This window comes from Callionymus lyra, chromosome 2 (assembly GCF_982586985.1).
Source record: "Callionymus lyra chromosome 2, fCalLyr1.hap1.1, whole genome shotgun sequence".
NCBI lineage: Eukaryota > Metazoa > Chordata > Actinopteri > Syngnathiformes > Callionymidae > Callionymus > Callionymus lyra.
The window spans coordinates 16,364,510-16,381,159 of record NC_141819.1 but is presented as its reverse complement, the minus strand read 5'-3'; the positions used below and the strand labels follow the sequence as shown (position 1 = coordinate 16,381,159).

At 37.0% G+C, this 16,650-nt stretch overlaps 1 protein-coding gene across 2 annotated transcripts in view; it reads left to right on the top strand.

The window, feature by feature from the left end:
- Positions 1-16,650, top strand: part of elavl4 (ELAV like neuron-specific RNA binding protein 4) — an 84,870-nt gene that overhangs the window by 25,363 nt on the left and 42,857 nt on the right. For both annotated transcript variants that reach the window (XM_087783721.1, XM_087783717.1), the window contains exons 3-4: positions 8,915-9,001; positions 13,079-13,325. In XM_087783721.1, the coding sequence (XP_087639847.1) occupies positions 8,915-9,001; positions 13,079-13,325 (334 nt within the window). The remainder of the gene's footprint in view (positions 1-8,914; positions 9,002-13,078; positions 13,326-16,650) is intronic.

Here is a 16,650-nt window from a genome sequence, read left to right as displayed (position 1 = left end):
CGGCCGTTTTGGATCGTACCACGTCTCGTTAAATTGGGATTAGATTTTCCCAGTGTAAAAGTGGACTATAAATTCTGCATCTCAATCTAAAACGTTGACTATAGTCAATGATGGTGAATTTTTTGGAAGCAAGTTTTATGATAAGCTTAGATGTACAGTAGATCTGTGGATTAATGTAGCTTAGGATCTAAATGTCAAAACGACTTTATGACTTAAACATACTGAAGACACAAGGCTTTCACTAGATTTGTCTGTAGACAATTTTTTTTGCTCGTTTCCGTCAACATTTTCTCAGCCATCTCTTTCCAACGGTTTGCTGATTTAGGTTTCTGATGGACGTCTGTCTTGTCTTTGCGGCTATTTGATTACATGAGCTCCGGTTCTGAGCAGAATCAATAACCAGATTATCTCGGCCCACACAAGCACATGCTAACATGCACTCAGGCACTCCCTCAACTGCACTCTGGACTAAGGAATGATTTCTTGTCTATATTGATAAATGAACTAAGAGACAAACAGGATGCTATAAAGGCTGCGGCTGCAATGCTAGAAGAAGTCTTTACTCCCCTGGTGTCTGCATGTCTGGGAGTCTCATCATAGACCCTCAGGCTGTTTACTACAATAGCTGTTCAAATAAGCATCTCTTAAAAAATGTCATATAATAACTATATGTGATAAATGCGGTGCTATTTAAAGGGTGACAATTAATTTAAGTGTGTTTTAAATAGATGCTGGACTCTATTGTATCATCAGTATGTGTCTGTTTGTACAAAACTCTCTTTTCATTGAAATATTGACATTAGAACATTATCTTAAGCCCCGCCCACTGAAAACACTTACTGTATCTGGAGAATAAATCTTGTTTACCATAACCACACCCACTCTGCAGTGATTGGTCAAGCTCGGAGGATTGTCATCGCGTGTCATCAATACTAGAAGTCTCCACCTCCAAGGGACTTGTTGTATAAACAAAGCGGGCGTGATTACAGCCTGCTCGAGGAGGAGGGAAGCCATTGTTACGTCATAATGGACTCCGCTCTTGTAACCTCTCGTTCGCCCAGATTTCAGATGGGGGAGAATTTTATAAAGTAATAAGTTGAAAACATGGTCATGATGAGAGACTTACTGCATCTTGGAGAGGAAGACTTCAACACTTGAAACATGGGATTCAATGTCTATTTTTTCCCACCAAGTGCACGTCTAGAACTGAAGACTGAAATGGGCTGCATGCCTCCCAGGTGCACGTCTTCACTTAACCAGCAGCTATTCGGAGTTGTTGTGCAATCGTCCTGCAATTTATGCTGAGGCAGCGAGTTCGACTACCTAACTATTTGTTTCTGTCTTAGAACGGCTAAAAGTAACTCCAGCTCCACAAAAGGGGGAGTAAAAGTACAAGCTGTTCGGGAAATAAACAGCAGAGTGGATAGCAGGTTAACGTTGGTCTGTAGCTCAAAACAACGTCACACCAGAAATAAATGTTGTAATGATGGCACCAGGACTAACTAACAACTTCATTGTAACATAATCCCTAAATCTCTTTTCACAACAGATGTAGAAAGGGACACAATGGCATGAGGGAAATCTTAATTTGCCAAAGTAATAGTCTTTTTTTTCTCTTTATTTCTCTTTGTTCTTGTTCTTTTTTATTTTGATTATTTTTTATGAAAAATTGCTATATTTGCTGTGGATAATTTGGAAAAAAAACAATTTCCTGAGGATCAATAAAATTGTACCTAACCTAACCTAATAAAAGATCCTGGATTAGGTGCTTTTTGTGAGGAGATGTTTTTATTTACTTTTAAGTGTCTCAAGAATATCCAGACAAAGGTGTGACAAACAGGGAAGGTTCATAAGACACTGCAACATACACTTAGTTGTCATTCTCTATAGAGCTTTCCTGTCATTTGAAGATGTCTAGATGATGGTTCTTCCTCACTTGTGTGTTAAAAATTGAGGCGCAAACTTCATCGCTGTAAAACTAGGGTTGCTCTGAGGACTGGCATGAATCACACGGTGACTCATGGTATGAAATGAAACCGAGGAAATCAATCTTACGATGGTAACTTTCCAATTAAGAACAAAAATATCCTTCAAAAAGGCAGATGGCTATATATTCAATGACATCTTCTTTTTTTCTTCGGAAAATGACGTCCTCCCAGTCCGATCAAGATGTCACAGTCACGTCTATTTCAGATCCAGGCAAAGTGCTGCCCCCGAGGGCTTTTTGATTTCTAGTCTGATTCAAATATAACTTGATAAAGATCTTCATTGTTTTTAAGACTCCCCTTTTTCCTTCTCTTGTAATTTTTTTTTATTTATGATCACTTAAAATTTATTTTTTTTAATTGCAATATAGTGCACATTTTAATGTGTTATCAATAGTTCAACACAAACACATTTGACTCCAATTAAAAATAACAAATATAACCTATAAAAAAATCAAAATGAAAGTACACTGTGTATTATTCTTGTAACATTCAATCATTTTTTTCCTACTTTCCACTTGTAACTTAAGTATTTAAGAATTTTTAAGACCATTTTCAGACACTGTTCATAATGTGGCCCCTTCATACATTGAATTACCCACCTTTGTTGTAAATGATAATTCAAACAGTAGTTTCAAATATATAGTTATGGCCTATCAGTACTTTTCTTTCGAACGTGAAATGACAACGATTTAAATAGATTAATTGTGGAGAAAAGAAAGGCAAAGAAATCTACCGTATCATTTATTTAAAAAAAAAGGTGGGTTATAAATATGCAGTGAAATTACTATGAAAAAAAACTCATATTGTTACTATTAATGAAGATTTGATCAGAAATTAAACAAGCCAACCACCTCAGAGCAAGAAGGTTGCTGGTTTGCTTCCCTTTGTGCAAGTTGGTACCCAGTTAAGATTGATCCAGCTTAAGTTAACATGGTCCTTCAGACTTTGCAAACTGTAAAGTTGTTCAACCTTAAAATGAAAGCCAACATCTGCACCTGATATACAGTTCGTAATTAATCATACTGTTCTTTTGTCAGTGAATACAATCTCGACCTCCAGCACTGCTCTGTGTATAATCGCAAAAATCACAAAGGTACTTTTGTGTTTTTATTCAAGGTGCAAGGTCGTCAATTTTGTGGCTGATACCCATTGTGGATTTTTGAGAGTCTCGATAGGCCAATACTGATTTTTTTTCCCCTCCATAGTAGCACACAAAAGTTGCTCGAGTTTTAATGGATCACAAAAACCTGTTAAATAACTCACAATAAAACTGAACAACTATATAAGAAACACAACAAACATCAATACATCAAACAATACGATGGATTATGGAAGACTTCAACATCCGCAATATCGCGGTGAAATCTGGTCTCAGCTCGTGAAATTAGCAGCATTTAGTTTGGACTCCACGGCTCCAGCAGTTTTGAACATTTATCACAGTGACTCACACAATGAGACGGAGGAGGATGGAACCACTCGGTAAAGTATATGCAGATTGATGAGTCTGGAGGATGTCAGGCCATAGTAGAGCAGAGAAGCACTCTGTGCAGGCCTCTGAGTAACATGTCTCGTAATGTTTGTGTGAGCGTGTGGAGGAGTCGTATCTAGTGTGATTGATCCCGCCTTGCATGGAACACAGGCAGCGGCGAAGACAGTGCGAGATGAGACGGAATAAGATACAGGACTAGAGGCGGAGGAGCTCTAGGAAAATTGGTACTGATAAACTGGTTAGATCATTCATTTAACGTACTACCCTCAATTTCCACAGGAAATATGTAACAAGTATTATTGTGTTAAATCACAAGAGGGAACAATGTAGCAACACAACTTGCTGGATCTCAGATTGTCTGTTATGGTTAAACGAAACCTTCCAAATAACTCCCAAAAGAAGTTTGTTCCGTAAAGGTTAACATTTCTTTGATGATTATTTGCATCAGAAGACAACATGCATTTAGCCAACCATCTGATGAAATTCAACCAACATAGAAACGCATTCAGCAAGAAATTGGCCGGTTTTCCGATATTTTTTGTGCAACAAATTGAACCTTAGATAAATCCAGAAATGCAAGATATACGGATCTACATCATGTGCAATATTATTTAGGTTATACTCTTTAATGGGGAACAACACAAACTAACTTAGTAATGCATTAAATCCATATTTACTGTATTAATCTGTCATTATGGTGTTGTTTAGAGTGAAGTCTTTGTTCCTATTCTAGTGTGGATTTTAACCATGCCGAACAAATGTTAATACATTGTTTATTATGATTCATAACTGGCTAATATGCTGCAAACACAACTGTGTTAAGCACTTTATTAATAATAGTATTTGCCATTATTTATTGTGATATTTCTTTTCAGATAAAAAATTGATTTATATTCAAAAACAGATGCGTTTTGTACTCAACAAATGAAATTAACAACAAAAGCGTTACATTTACAATTGAATGTTCATGTTTTTTATTCATAACTTCTGAATGTCTTTGGGAACAGTCGGCCACGCCTATTTTTTAAGAACAAAACATTTTATAACCGGCCTGAACCTGTCGTCGAGCCAGGAGTGTCCACTGCATCATCTTAAGATAATACGTTAAGTTGTTACGTGTGATTTGGCTCATTAAGAAAAGCAAATATCTGGAAAATACCTCTTCTGAAGATCATCAAAACCATGCTGTGGAAGAAAGCAAGGTCCATCAAATGTCACACCTTCTTCTACGGTAGATCCGTAGTGTTATCTCACGTAAGAATCTACAGGTTTTCTTTAGCAAACTGAATGTTACACATTATGAATAAATCTAGCAAGACAGACTTTGCACATTGACTCCATTTTGTAGCTTCTGGCTGTGGAAAGACTGATGCTTTCTGTCTCACATTCTCCAGCCTCTATACATCGTTGCCAAATCAGCATTCATTGATTGTTTGAGGAGAACAGCTACACACTACAGTACACAAGTGTACTGTGGCTGGTTTGAAAATGTAAAGGGTGACTAGGGTGAAAAGGGCAATAAAGACCTTGGCTAACATTTCGGTGGTATTCACTGTTCATTTGGACTCGCTTCGCACCGAGTGAGCGCCGTTATCGATCACAATGCAGCAAATAAATATATAAATATTGGTTGCAATTTAGAAAGCATGAACTAATGTATACTTCCTGGCTGAAGGTGGATAATCCTCCTTGTGTTTGACTGTAACTCCCAGACACCACTAGCCAAGAGCCCGAGGAGACAGGAAGCACTTTTATGGCATGAAATATTAATGGCGTTATAGAGTGTATTGATTATATAATAAGTTTTCCCAGCATCTGAGCACTGACTGAAATGTATTCCCTGAATAATTGAAAATGTATCCATGAGCAGTTTTTCATCTCAATGGCTGGTGAAAGTAATTGCATTGCACCCTTATTCCAGTGTTATTTGAGATTTTTATCTGGAGATCCATGGGTGTTCATGTGATAAATGCAAGGACAGCCGGAATATGAAGACGGATGAAACCGTATGCTTGTGTATGTGCCTGCTTTGGCTGCTGCCGTGTTTGTGTTATTGAACGTCTGAGCGCTGAATATTGAGCAGTGGGCTGCGTTTAGAAAAAGATTGATACATAAATTTAGAATCACTTGTTAGAAAAGTAATATTTGCCAACATCAAGCTGAGGTGTTCTATACGTTAGTTATGGAAATGAAGACTCGTGCATCCGCTCGCCGCTTCCTACATTTTCATCATCACACATTTTGAAAGCGGTGTGTTTGCCGCAGAGATCCGTCCTCATCTAAAAGGTTTCAGTATGCAAACAGACAGCTTACGGAATGATCTGGATGTTTCACCTCCGTCTAACATTTGCTTTTCAGGGTAGCTTCCCATCTTTATGTAGCATATCGTAGACGACTTATGTGGAGGTTTTGCTGTGAACTGAGTCAATACTTTTAGACTAAATAAATAAGGATCCAGGTTTAAAGCATATTTAAGGATGTTTTACTGTTTGTTTTAGCTTGCAAGGCGTTAAAAAAAGGAATTTAAAGAATTGACTATTCAAACAAACCTTTAATTGTGATATTTCTCACATATTTACACATTTTCCAAAGTGAAAAAGCGAAATAAAAATTATATATGATTTGATATTGTGATGAAAGGTGGCTTGATATTTATACAAAAAGCATTTTATATAGGTTTATTGAACCTCAGAGGTGGGGTGATATTGCCATAAGGTTTAAGCTACAATACTGTGCATTAAGTAATCTGTGGCTGATAAGAACAGTTGATTAAAGTGAGAATAGAAGAGGCGAGACAGAGGAGGGGGAGGGACAAATAGTTTTGTTTGACAAGGCACCATCCAATCATTTTGATGGATCAGATAAAGTAATTGGAAGGTGTTTTTACAACAGGAAACCCATGTTTATATTATTCTGTAGATGTTTTTTTTCTAGTCATGGATTGTAGGAGATTTAAAGCAATATAGTTTAACATGCTTCAGGAAAACATCTCATACCCCACCTTTAAAGTCTGCTGTGCTTAACAAAGAATGACAGATCATCATAAGTAAGTAAAATAAACACGTGAAAAATATGTACTTAAATGTGCTAAAGTTGGTTTTATTTCAAATATATAAGAGATATATGTATACTTTCCGGTTAAGTATAAATCTAGCTACCAATTTGTCCAAATTCAAATTACATTTTTATTTATGTTCACAAATGTATTGCAATATTTTAACCATTTGAAGCATGTATTAAAGAATAATAACTAATTATTCATGACATTTTAGTTTTTTAAGTATTTTAAAGAAAATCACAGTTGTTGTATTTTAGAATGGCCATTGATATTCAAGTATTGTCCTGTATTTTTATTTTATTATTTTTCATTTATCTATTTTTATTCATTTTGTATTATTTTGTTTTTATATTCTCTAATTCAACCACAACATATTTCAGTGTTTTGTATACAGCACGTTTCTCAGTAAAACATTTTTTAAATGCTATTATTTAGTTTTTGAATTACAAGAACAGGAGAAGCAACTTATTCAAAACCTGATGACAGATTGTATTATATCACATATCAATCACGTCTTTATTAAATTCATGTGTATACTAAAAATGTTTTATTGTTACAGTAGATAAGTATTTTTCTATATGTCGAATAATATTTTAAATCAAGATGGTTGTGACATAGATACAGCCCTTATTGTTACGTATAGGATGAAGTATCTGAAGGCATCACAGTCCTAATTTAGGAAGTATTCAAGCAGTCTCCATATTAAAATGGCTGGGATTGAACCCGTGATATATCAAATCTACATTTCTCAACTGTTCTGCAGAGACACCTCTTGTTTTCCTTCCATTCTGACAGTACGTTCTCATTTAAAGTTCCATTATGAATTCCCTTCCCTTCGTCTTAGAGACACATTGACAACAGAACATGTTCAGGTTCTCCTCCCCCACCTCCGTCTCCCTCCTTTTCTTTGAAGTATTAGAAGTGTCTTCCCCATTACTCAGCCTTCGCCTCTCCTCCCTCCTCCCATCTGATCCCTCACTCCATCCCTTTGTCTCTCCCGATGAGTAAATGAAGGCAGAGGTCATCCAGCCTCTCTTCCTCTCCTCCCGGTAAATTGGCTGCTTGTAGCATCCATAGATAGCTCTGGGCGTTTAAGCCGGTGAACAGACTCCCTGCTCATTTGTGGCGTGTCTGTGTCTTCATCCGTTGGGCTTGTTTGCCAACAGAAAAGCAAGAGGGAACCCCTCATTATAAACCCATAAACCTGAGGTCATTGCCGGCTCCAGAGCACGGCGGTGACTGACATGAGCAGATTATCTATCAGCCGTACCTGAATACATGAAACCAGGCTTTGAATGATCAGATTTTATACCTTTTTTTTATTGAATGATTCAATAATACATAACATTAACTTATATTTTATGACATTTCTCCAGCCACTGCAATACAAAATTAGCTCCAACCCACATTTTAATGAGATTCTCATGGAAGACATTTAGCATTAATGCTAAAATATTCCTCTCACTGCTCTGAGGGCGAGAGCAGATTTGATCAGCGGAGACGAGGAGGCAGCATCACTCCTGCCTCCAGCAGCAAGTCCACCGCCAGCAGATGCTCCCAATTTTCAACCAGCCACATACTCTTAATCATGTGTAAAAACCAATACGCTTCCAGATTAATAGACGAACTGAGTAATTGTTTGACATTACACATCATGAATCATGCCAACACAGATTATTATCAAAACAAGCATTTTTCATCACCACTAAATAGGATTGTCTTTTCTTTTTTTTTTCCCTGGACTCATTTCAAATTGTTTTAAATGCCTTCTGAATTCAAGATGTGCTTACAGTCTTTTAAGGTGATTTTAGGTGATTTTTCTTTGTTATTTTCTGCCTGTTTAGTAAGTAAGTAAGTAAGTCATTTTTATTTGTATAGCGCTTTTCTAGACCAGGGTCACAAAGAGTTTAAACAATCAAAACAATATTCAATAAAGTATATACTTAAAAGGGCAAGATAACACTGATAAAAAAAATCAAGGAAAAGCCTGAACAATTAAAAATGTCTTAAGATGTTTCTTGAAGGAGTCAGTAGTTTAGTCCAATTTATATTTGTACATTCATTACATATTAATAAAAAAAATGTTTTAACTTAATGTATTTGTTTTATTTGATGGGTAAAAACTGCTTAAATCGCTTTTAAAAGTGAAGATGGAATTGGGTCAGGGCATGTTGAAAAAGAAAGAGCTGGTAGTTTTAGTTTGACTGCGAGAATGACTGTCAAGGTACACTGCATCCATCCATTGCCCCCCTCCATCCTCCATCCTCCACCCTCCACCTCCTTTGCTGCTCCCCAAATCCCGTTACAACTGTAACCTTGTAAAGTGTATGAAGCTGACTGTGGGCTCTGCCTCCCTCCCTCCCTCCCTGTGCTCCATAGGGGTCGACAGAGACACAGTGGCGTCAGGCGGAGCTCCCACAGCTCCAGGGCTGGGCAGAGAAGGGATTGCTGACGCAGCCAAAGATGGTAAGGAGACGACTGCTGCCAAATGGATGGCCCTGCCATTTTACACACCCATGAAGTAATATGATCTGATTTTCGCGCTGTGTTTACATGAATGCACACTGACAGTGACGCTGCTGACGGAGACAATGGAAAGTGGAGCAGATATTGATGGAGCGGAGAGACAGTAGACATGGTTTTAGGAGGGAAAAGGTTTCACCAGTTCCTTTGTGCCTCATAGCTAGCATTTCTACACACAAACATGAGCATGACTTAAATATTCTTGGTTAAGTTACTCTTCCAAAATGCATTTTTCTCTTCAGGTCTTATACATTTGCTCACTGGCTCCAAGTAGATTATCATTTATAGCTACTTAAACATTGTTTTAGGCCTCGCAGGTCCATTTTAAATACTCTATTGCTGCAGAGGTTTAAAGAAAAATAGACTTAAAATAGTCATAAAATCATCTTCATATTAAAATAGTCATAAAATCATTGTGATCTTAAAATAGTCTGTAAAATCAAAGTTAATTTAATGTAAAAACAAACAAGCACAAAGCAGATTCAGCAGCACTAGCATAGGCGATTAAATAGGTTAATCTGAATAATCTTTGATTAAAAACATTTACAGAATTATTATTTCTCACAACAGTTAAAGTCTTAATGCACAAAGAAGCAGCGATGAATTAACGGAGACAAAGAGAACATTCTTTTAAGTCTGAAAGTGAGTTCAGAGGCTATTGTAATACTGTTAGAAGGCAAATTAATCAGCAATGTTTGCTTTTTTTCACTATAACCATTACTGATAAAGAAATGTTAATTTCAGTTTCAATGTAGAACGTATTTAAGTCCTTTAAAAACACCAAGACATCTAACATATCAACTGGCTAAAGGTTAAAAAAAAATAAAATAAAAAAGGCCAGAAGTGAAAGTTGTTATACATGTTTCAAATAGTCCAACAGTTCAAAGTTCATTTTCTTTTCTAATATTTCATTAAAAAAAACTAATCTGAAGTTGAATTATATTTAAAATGGAATTTATATTGCAAATTTGTTTAATAAAGCCAAACACATATGATTAAAATAAACCCAGGTTACCTGTAAATATATTTGGAGTAGTAATGGTTAAATGATCTACTTCTTTCGCAATACACAAATATTAAACTGTAGTATTTGAACTTTAACTAGTATTTGTCATTTTTAGGCTCAAATCTTTAGATTCTTTTACTTTAAAATTATGTTTCATGCACCAATGGCTGAAATGGATTCAAATAAACATTATTATTGATAATAAATTTAATAGGACTAATTATTTTGCTGCTACTGTTTGATTGATAACACTAAATTGTTCTTTTCTCTTTATTGATTTTAGATGAAAGAAACATCTATTCAAAGATAACCGAGCACTTAAATGCTATTAAAACCTTTACAAACGAATAGTGAAGTATTTAAGTGTAGTCTAAATGGCCTGGAGTTGGTGATAAGAAATAATCATTGCAACATAATCCTTGAACATTTGGATAAACTTTAGCGAACAAGCTAATACAAACCAACATCTTAAGCGAGGGATTATTATTGTTAGAAAGCTGCAATTATAACACTAATAATGAATAGAACGTGCGTGAGAAATGCAACTATGGACGATGGTAGGTCAGTGATGTTAGAGTTGCTGTGCTGCTGGTTAAAAGTAGCTCTAGTTGCCTTCAGCGTCTTGAGATGGAGGACGTGAGCCGGCTGGTGTTGTCCACAGTCAGCAGGATGTGAAATGAGCTCTCTCAACAGCGCCGGACTCAACAGTCAGAGTGTTCGCCACCGACATGAAGTGGACTGCTGAGCAGCACAACTGCTGGTGGGCAGGGACGAGGAGAAGAGTATAATTGGCCACTGGGACTCAGCGGGTCTCTGCTAATTAGAGGGAACCATTTTGGTGTAAAAACTCCTCAGAAAAAATGTCCCACCGAGTTGAAAGTCCCTGGTAGAACGGAGCTCAGCGGGGAATACAAACAGACCCTCCAAAGCAACACAGCCATGCTTGGACACAGTTGTGCACAGCCTCGCTCTGTCACTCTCTCTCTCCTCTCTCTCTCTCGCTGCTGTCTTTTTCTGCCCCTCTTTCTGTTGGTTTAGAGTGATGAGCAGGGAAGGTTTTGTCAGAGAGAACAATTTGCATGCAACTCTCATCTTCTGTGCTGTTAGACGTCTCCTTGTCTATTTGTTTTTTTTCCGCTATGGGCACAGACTATTGTGTGTGTGTGTGTGTGTGTGTGTGTGTGTGTGTGTGTGTGTGTGTGTGTGTGTGTGTGTGTGTGTGTGTGTGTGTGTGTGTGTGTGTGTGTGTGTGTGTGTGTGTGTGTGTGTGTGTGTGTGTGTGTGTGTGTGTGTGTGTGTGTGTGTGTGTGTGAAGGAGAGATGTGCACACTTTTACTCATTATTCTAACTGGAGATGTGCAGGAAAACAGAGCTGTCTGCTTGTGTCTGTCTGAATAAAATGAGAGGACGGAGGCAGATTTAGGACTCAATTTATGTTTGTGCTGATGCTAAACACTTGGATTAAATGTGAAAAATACAATAATATAGTAAAGTCCAAGACATATTACAATTAATCCAAACCGACGCTCACTTTATGATATGTCGATGTTTAATTTGGCAGCATTTAAGCTTTATTCTTGCCTTAAAAAATAGCGTAAAATACTATTTTTGTTGAGTAATATACGTCGTGTGGCGGTATCTTTAGAAGCATGCTCGCCTCAGGCAGATGATTGTTGGCTATCCTCTTCACCACTTCGTCCAATTTCTAAAAATAGATTAGAGCATCAGAATTGTAAACATCTAAAATGGGTTTTTGAAAACTATTTCTGGACAAATTGTTAAACGGTTAAAATCCACTTTGAGTGATATTATTAGAACACAGGTCGGGCCTTCTCATAATCCATAAATAGAGTCAAATAAGACATGGCTGTTGTTCTTCTTCTACCAGAAAACCACCCCCCACCACCACCACCACAACCACCAGCCAGTTGTCTGCTGGAGCTGGTTAAAAATAGAGGCTCGGCTGACAAACACACAAACATTACTCTGGGATGGAATTAACAAAAGGTGCTGCAACATGTGTTAATTAATCCAAAACGAACAAGAGAAAAACTTTGTGTCTTCGTTTTCCAGATGCGTAGATTTATTTTCTATGGTAATGTCAAGATGCTTTTATGAGCTTTCTTCTATTAACTATTAACACAGCAGCAGCAGTTTGTAAAGACAAGTGTGTGAAGGACTGACCTTGTGTTATGTTCACATATTCAAGAGCACAAGCTATTAGAGGAATCAATGTTTTGTTTTATGTTTGTGTATTTGGATGTTAGAGGTAATGTTGCCTTTTACACCTACACCTTACTGAAAATTATTTTACTGATAATAGAGTAAAAAGCAAGAATCTTATATGTATTGATTAAATTAAGTGTTTTTCCTAATTAAAGCAAAGGTTAATGTGAAATGCATTATTTGCTGCTACTGTCTTGTAAATATGTCCTAAGTCTTAAGTGTGTAGTGCTGCTCAAATAAACTAGTTTTTAATGAACCTCTAGTTTTAACATTTTAGATTATATTTTCGCGACAAAAGTGCACCATTTTACAATTTGTGGCTACAGATTAGGAAATCTAATTTCATGCTTTTGTGATGAAAATAATTAATACTCAATTGACTATTAATGTCAATAGATGATTTAAGTAATCTTATTTTTTACGTCATTTTGGTAAAAGGTTAGTGATATAATACTTGGTGTCCATAAATTCTCAAAGAAATGAATTTTAAAATATGATGAAAAGATGATAAACCAACCAGAATGTAGATGAAATATATCAAACAGAACATTTATGAAATAACAAGAACCAGATTATTGCAGTTAAATATCTTTATTTTGGTAAAGATGTTTCTAAAAACCCTGACCTCACTTTTAAAGGGTTTTAAATTCATATCTTCTCAAACCGAAAGTACATAAGTAAAAGTCACGCCTCTTTTTAAAGTGCATGCATGAAATGCTACAGAGCCTATTTTCTTCTTCTTCTTCTTCTTCTTCACATGTTTCCTCTCCGTCTTCTTCCTTTCCCAGATCATTAGTAACATGGAGGCTGCAGTGACAAATGGCCCCAGCGGAGGAGGCAACACAGCTAATGGGCCGACCACCAACAGCCGCGGGTGCCCCTCGCCCATGCAGACGGGCCCGACAAACGACGACAGCAAAACTAACCTCATTGTCAACTACCTACCGCAGAACATGACCCAGGAGGAGTTCCGCAGCCTGTTCGGCAGCATCGGCGAGATTGAGTCCTGCAAACTCGTTCGCGACAAGATAACAGGTCAATCTTCCTCCTTTTTTTTATCATTTAATAGCAAAAATAATTTAAAATTTGGCCAAATTAAAATGGTGTTTATAAGTTTTATTTCCTTTGTGCACGTTAACCAGCTGAAATGAGTAAGAAAGTAAACTTAACCAGAAGTGCGTACAGGGAGAAACGACTGGAGTCTTTCCCAGCCGAAGAGGTTGTGTCAAGGACAAACCTTGCACCCGTGTTTGTGCGAGTGTTCTTGCGCTGCGGCTCGACAAAGCAGCAAAGTGCCACATGTTCTCCAGAGGTGTTTAAATTAAGAAGTACTTGGCGGAGCTAATCGTGGCGGTAATCTGGGTATAGCGGCTGTGTGGGTGGTCATACAGCAGATGGATTGGGGGCTGGGTGAGTGAATCTCATGGATAATGCTCCATAATGGCTTTCATTTTAGATCCTACTTACTGACACTCTTCTTCTGATAATCTCATTAAAGAGCACCGGGCAGTCAGGCAGTCAAGATCAGCAAAGCCATTCTTGGATGGCAGACAAGTGAGGCATTAATGCAGGAAGTAAAAAACCTCGCTGCATTTAATTAAATTTAAAAGATTAGCTGGAGCCAAAATATTTCTACTTTGGCTTCAGAAATACATCTCTGCCGCACTTTGCTGCCACTTAAGGAGTTGTTTTTTTTTTTACCCCTCTTTGCTGGAAGAGGCTCCAAACTGCAGTCCAGATTCACCAATACATTGAAGGATGCTGTGACCAAGAATTACAATTGGATACCAAAGGAGCCATCATCATCGGTCTGGATTTCCTTTTTCTGAGCAGAACTAAAACATACATTTAATCACTCAAAACCTGAGGCTCAATCTGAATAAATGTCTATTAAAGACTTGTATGTTACAGCATTTCTTTATCTTAAGCACAGACATTTATGATGTTAACCAAATAAATATATCTTAAAGGGAAACTAATGTCAAACTCCAACTCTCTTGACTCACTCTCATGTTTCAAATGTTGTAGTCTTCCTCTCTAAGATGCAGTAAGTCTCTCATCATGACCATGTCTTGAACTTATTACTTCCCCATCTGAAATCTCAGCGAACGAGAGGTTACAAGAGCGCAGTGCATTATGACGTAATAATGGCTTCACTCCTCCTCCAGCCAGCTGTAATCATGCCCCGCTTTGTTTACACAACAAGTCTATTGGAGGTGGAGAGTTCTGAGATTAATGAGGCACGGTGACCTTAATGTTTGACCAATCACAGCACAGTGGGTGTGGTTATTTTAAACAAGATTTCACCTACAAAAAAGCAAAGTGTTTTCAGTGGGCGGGGCTTAAGATCATTTCTAATGTCAATATTTCAATGGAAAGAGAGTTTTGTACAAACAGACACTGATGATACAATAGAGTCCAACATCTATTTAAGACACACTTAAATCATCACATTCGTTGCCCTTTAAATTGAAACAATTAAAAAAAATCATTTTTAAGCCTCTAGTGGGAAATAAAAACAATTAAATCTTTTCCACATTATCTTTCTGACTCTTGACAATAGTACCCAGCTTGTTTTTGTTTAATTGTTTTTTTAATCAATTATTGATCTCTGACCTTAAAAATAAGAGTTTGTTAGCTCTTAACAGCCTCATGAAGAACATATTAAGTTGCTGTAATATTTTTGTCAATTCAGAAACACTTAACAATAGTTTAACATTGTGTTGGTAAGAGTTTAAATATTAAAAAAAAAAAAATAGGTGGAAGAGCCTGAAGAGTCTGACAATAAGCATTTTTGTTTGGCAAACCTGTGAAATTGTGCTGACATGTTGTGAGCATGTGAGCTTTTAGAGGACAGACAGGTCCTGAGCTTGTTGTCTACCAGCTCCTGTCAGCTCTGATGAACCAGAGTGCTGAGAGACCTGGACGGGCGTAGACGCTCCAGCTTCATCTGTCACCTTCACTGACTTCAACCGCTATAAAAGCCACCTCTGGATTTCTTTCCTTCTCCCCCACGTTCTCTCCGTCCCACCGTCCTGTCTGTCTGGCTCGCTACCTCTGTCTGGTGTCGCCACACCGAAGACACAAGGTTCTCATTTTTTTATGAACACATACCAGACTCAGCTTTCACTGAAATCTATTGTATATCAACAAATCAAGTTAACTTTTAGTAGACTAATAACAACTCTTAAATAACACACGATTAATCGCTCAGTATTTGTTCTAGATTTTCTACAATACAAAAGATGTGTAAAATTTTTTTTATTAATAATAGTTATCGTTGCTGAAAAATGAACCCAATTTATGTTTGTAATGTGATTTAAGAGGATTACTAAGCTTTTCACTTGGGGCTTTTTAGTGAGTTTATGAACATAAACCAGTGGGAAGTATTGAATGTATTTTGTGCTACAAAAATAAGTGTTTCGTCCCACAACTTTGACAGCTTTCAAAAATGCAGCTCCACAGTTGTTCCTGGTTTGAACTAGGGTCACAATTCAAAGAAAAACAAATGTATCAGCAACAATTGTTTGATTTTATAATCGATAAATATTTCATTAATTAAATTAAATGTACTAGAGTTGTTCATGAAAATTGTCTGTGATCCAGTGATACGTTACATACATTTTTACATGGTGTAATTTGAGTAAGTAAATATAATTATTTTCTTTGTAATGTCACAGATTAGACATTGAATATGCAATCAAATAAAGCGCATACACGTGCATTAAAAAGATAATCTACTTTGAGGTTTTACCTACAGTCAGGTTACAAACAACAAAGTAGCCATTTATGTTGTCAAATTAAATAACACATTTTCCCTTATCATGGGTAGTTTTGTCGCTGAAATGAAGTGAACTCACTCTTATTTCTTTAAAGGCATTAAAATCATGATTTGAAATAGTAAGAAAACAAGGCAACGAGACCTGTTTAAATGGCCGGTAAGGCTTAGCTGTAAATGCTCTGCAGGGAAACACTTAAGCATAATCAGCGAATGTATTTCTTGCTTTAAATGAAGGTGATGTTTGCATTAACACACTGTAAATAGGATTAAATCAGAGTCCAAAAATAAATGCAATTAAATGTACAGTTGGTTATCCTTGGCACGAGCTGGTTGCTTGAAGCTAGAATTTGACTGACATAAATCATTGGACCTTAAAATAAATTGTCTGGATTATATCGTGCATAAGACCATCACAAGGTTCCCCGTGTTGTTTTTAAACACGGAATCTTGGAAACAGATGCAAATTAAAGTGACAGTGTAGCAAGCCAAGCAGATGTTGGCAATGAAAAATGGATGCACTGTGATGTCAGCTGTAGCGCAGTTAAAAGCAGAGCACCTCTGACAGACAGCCACTTCGAT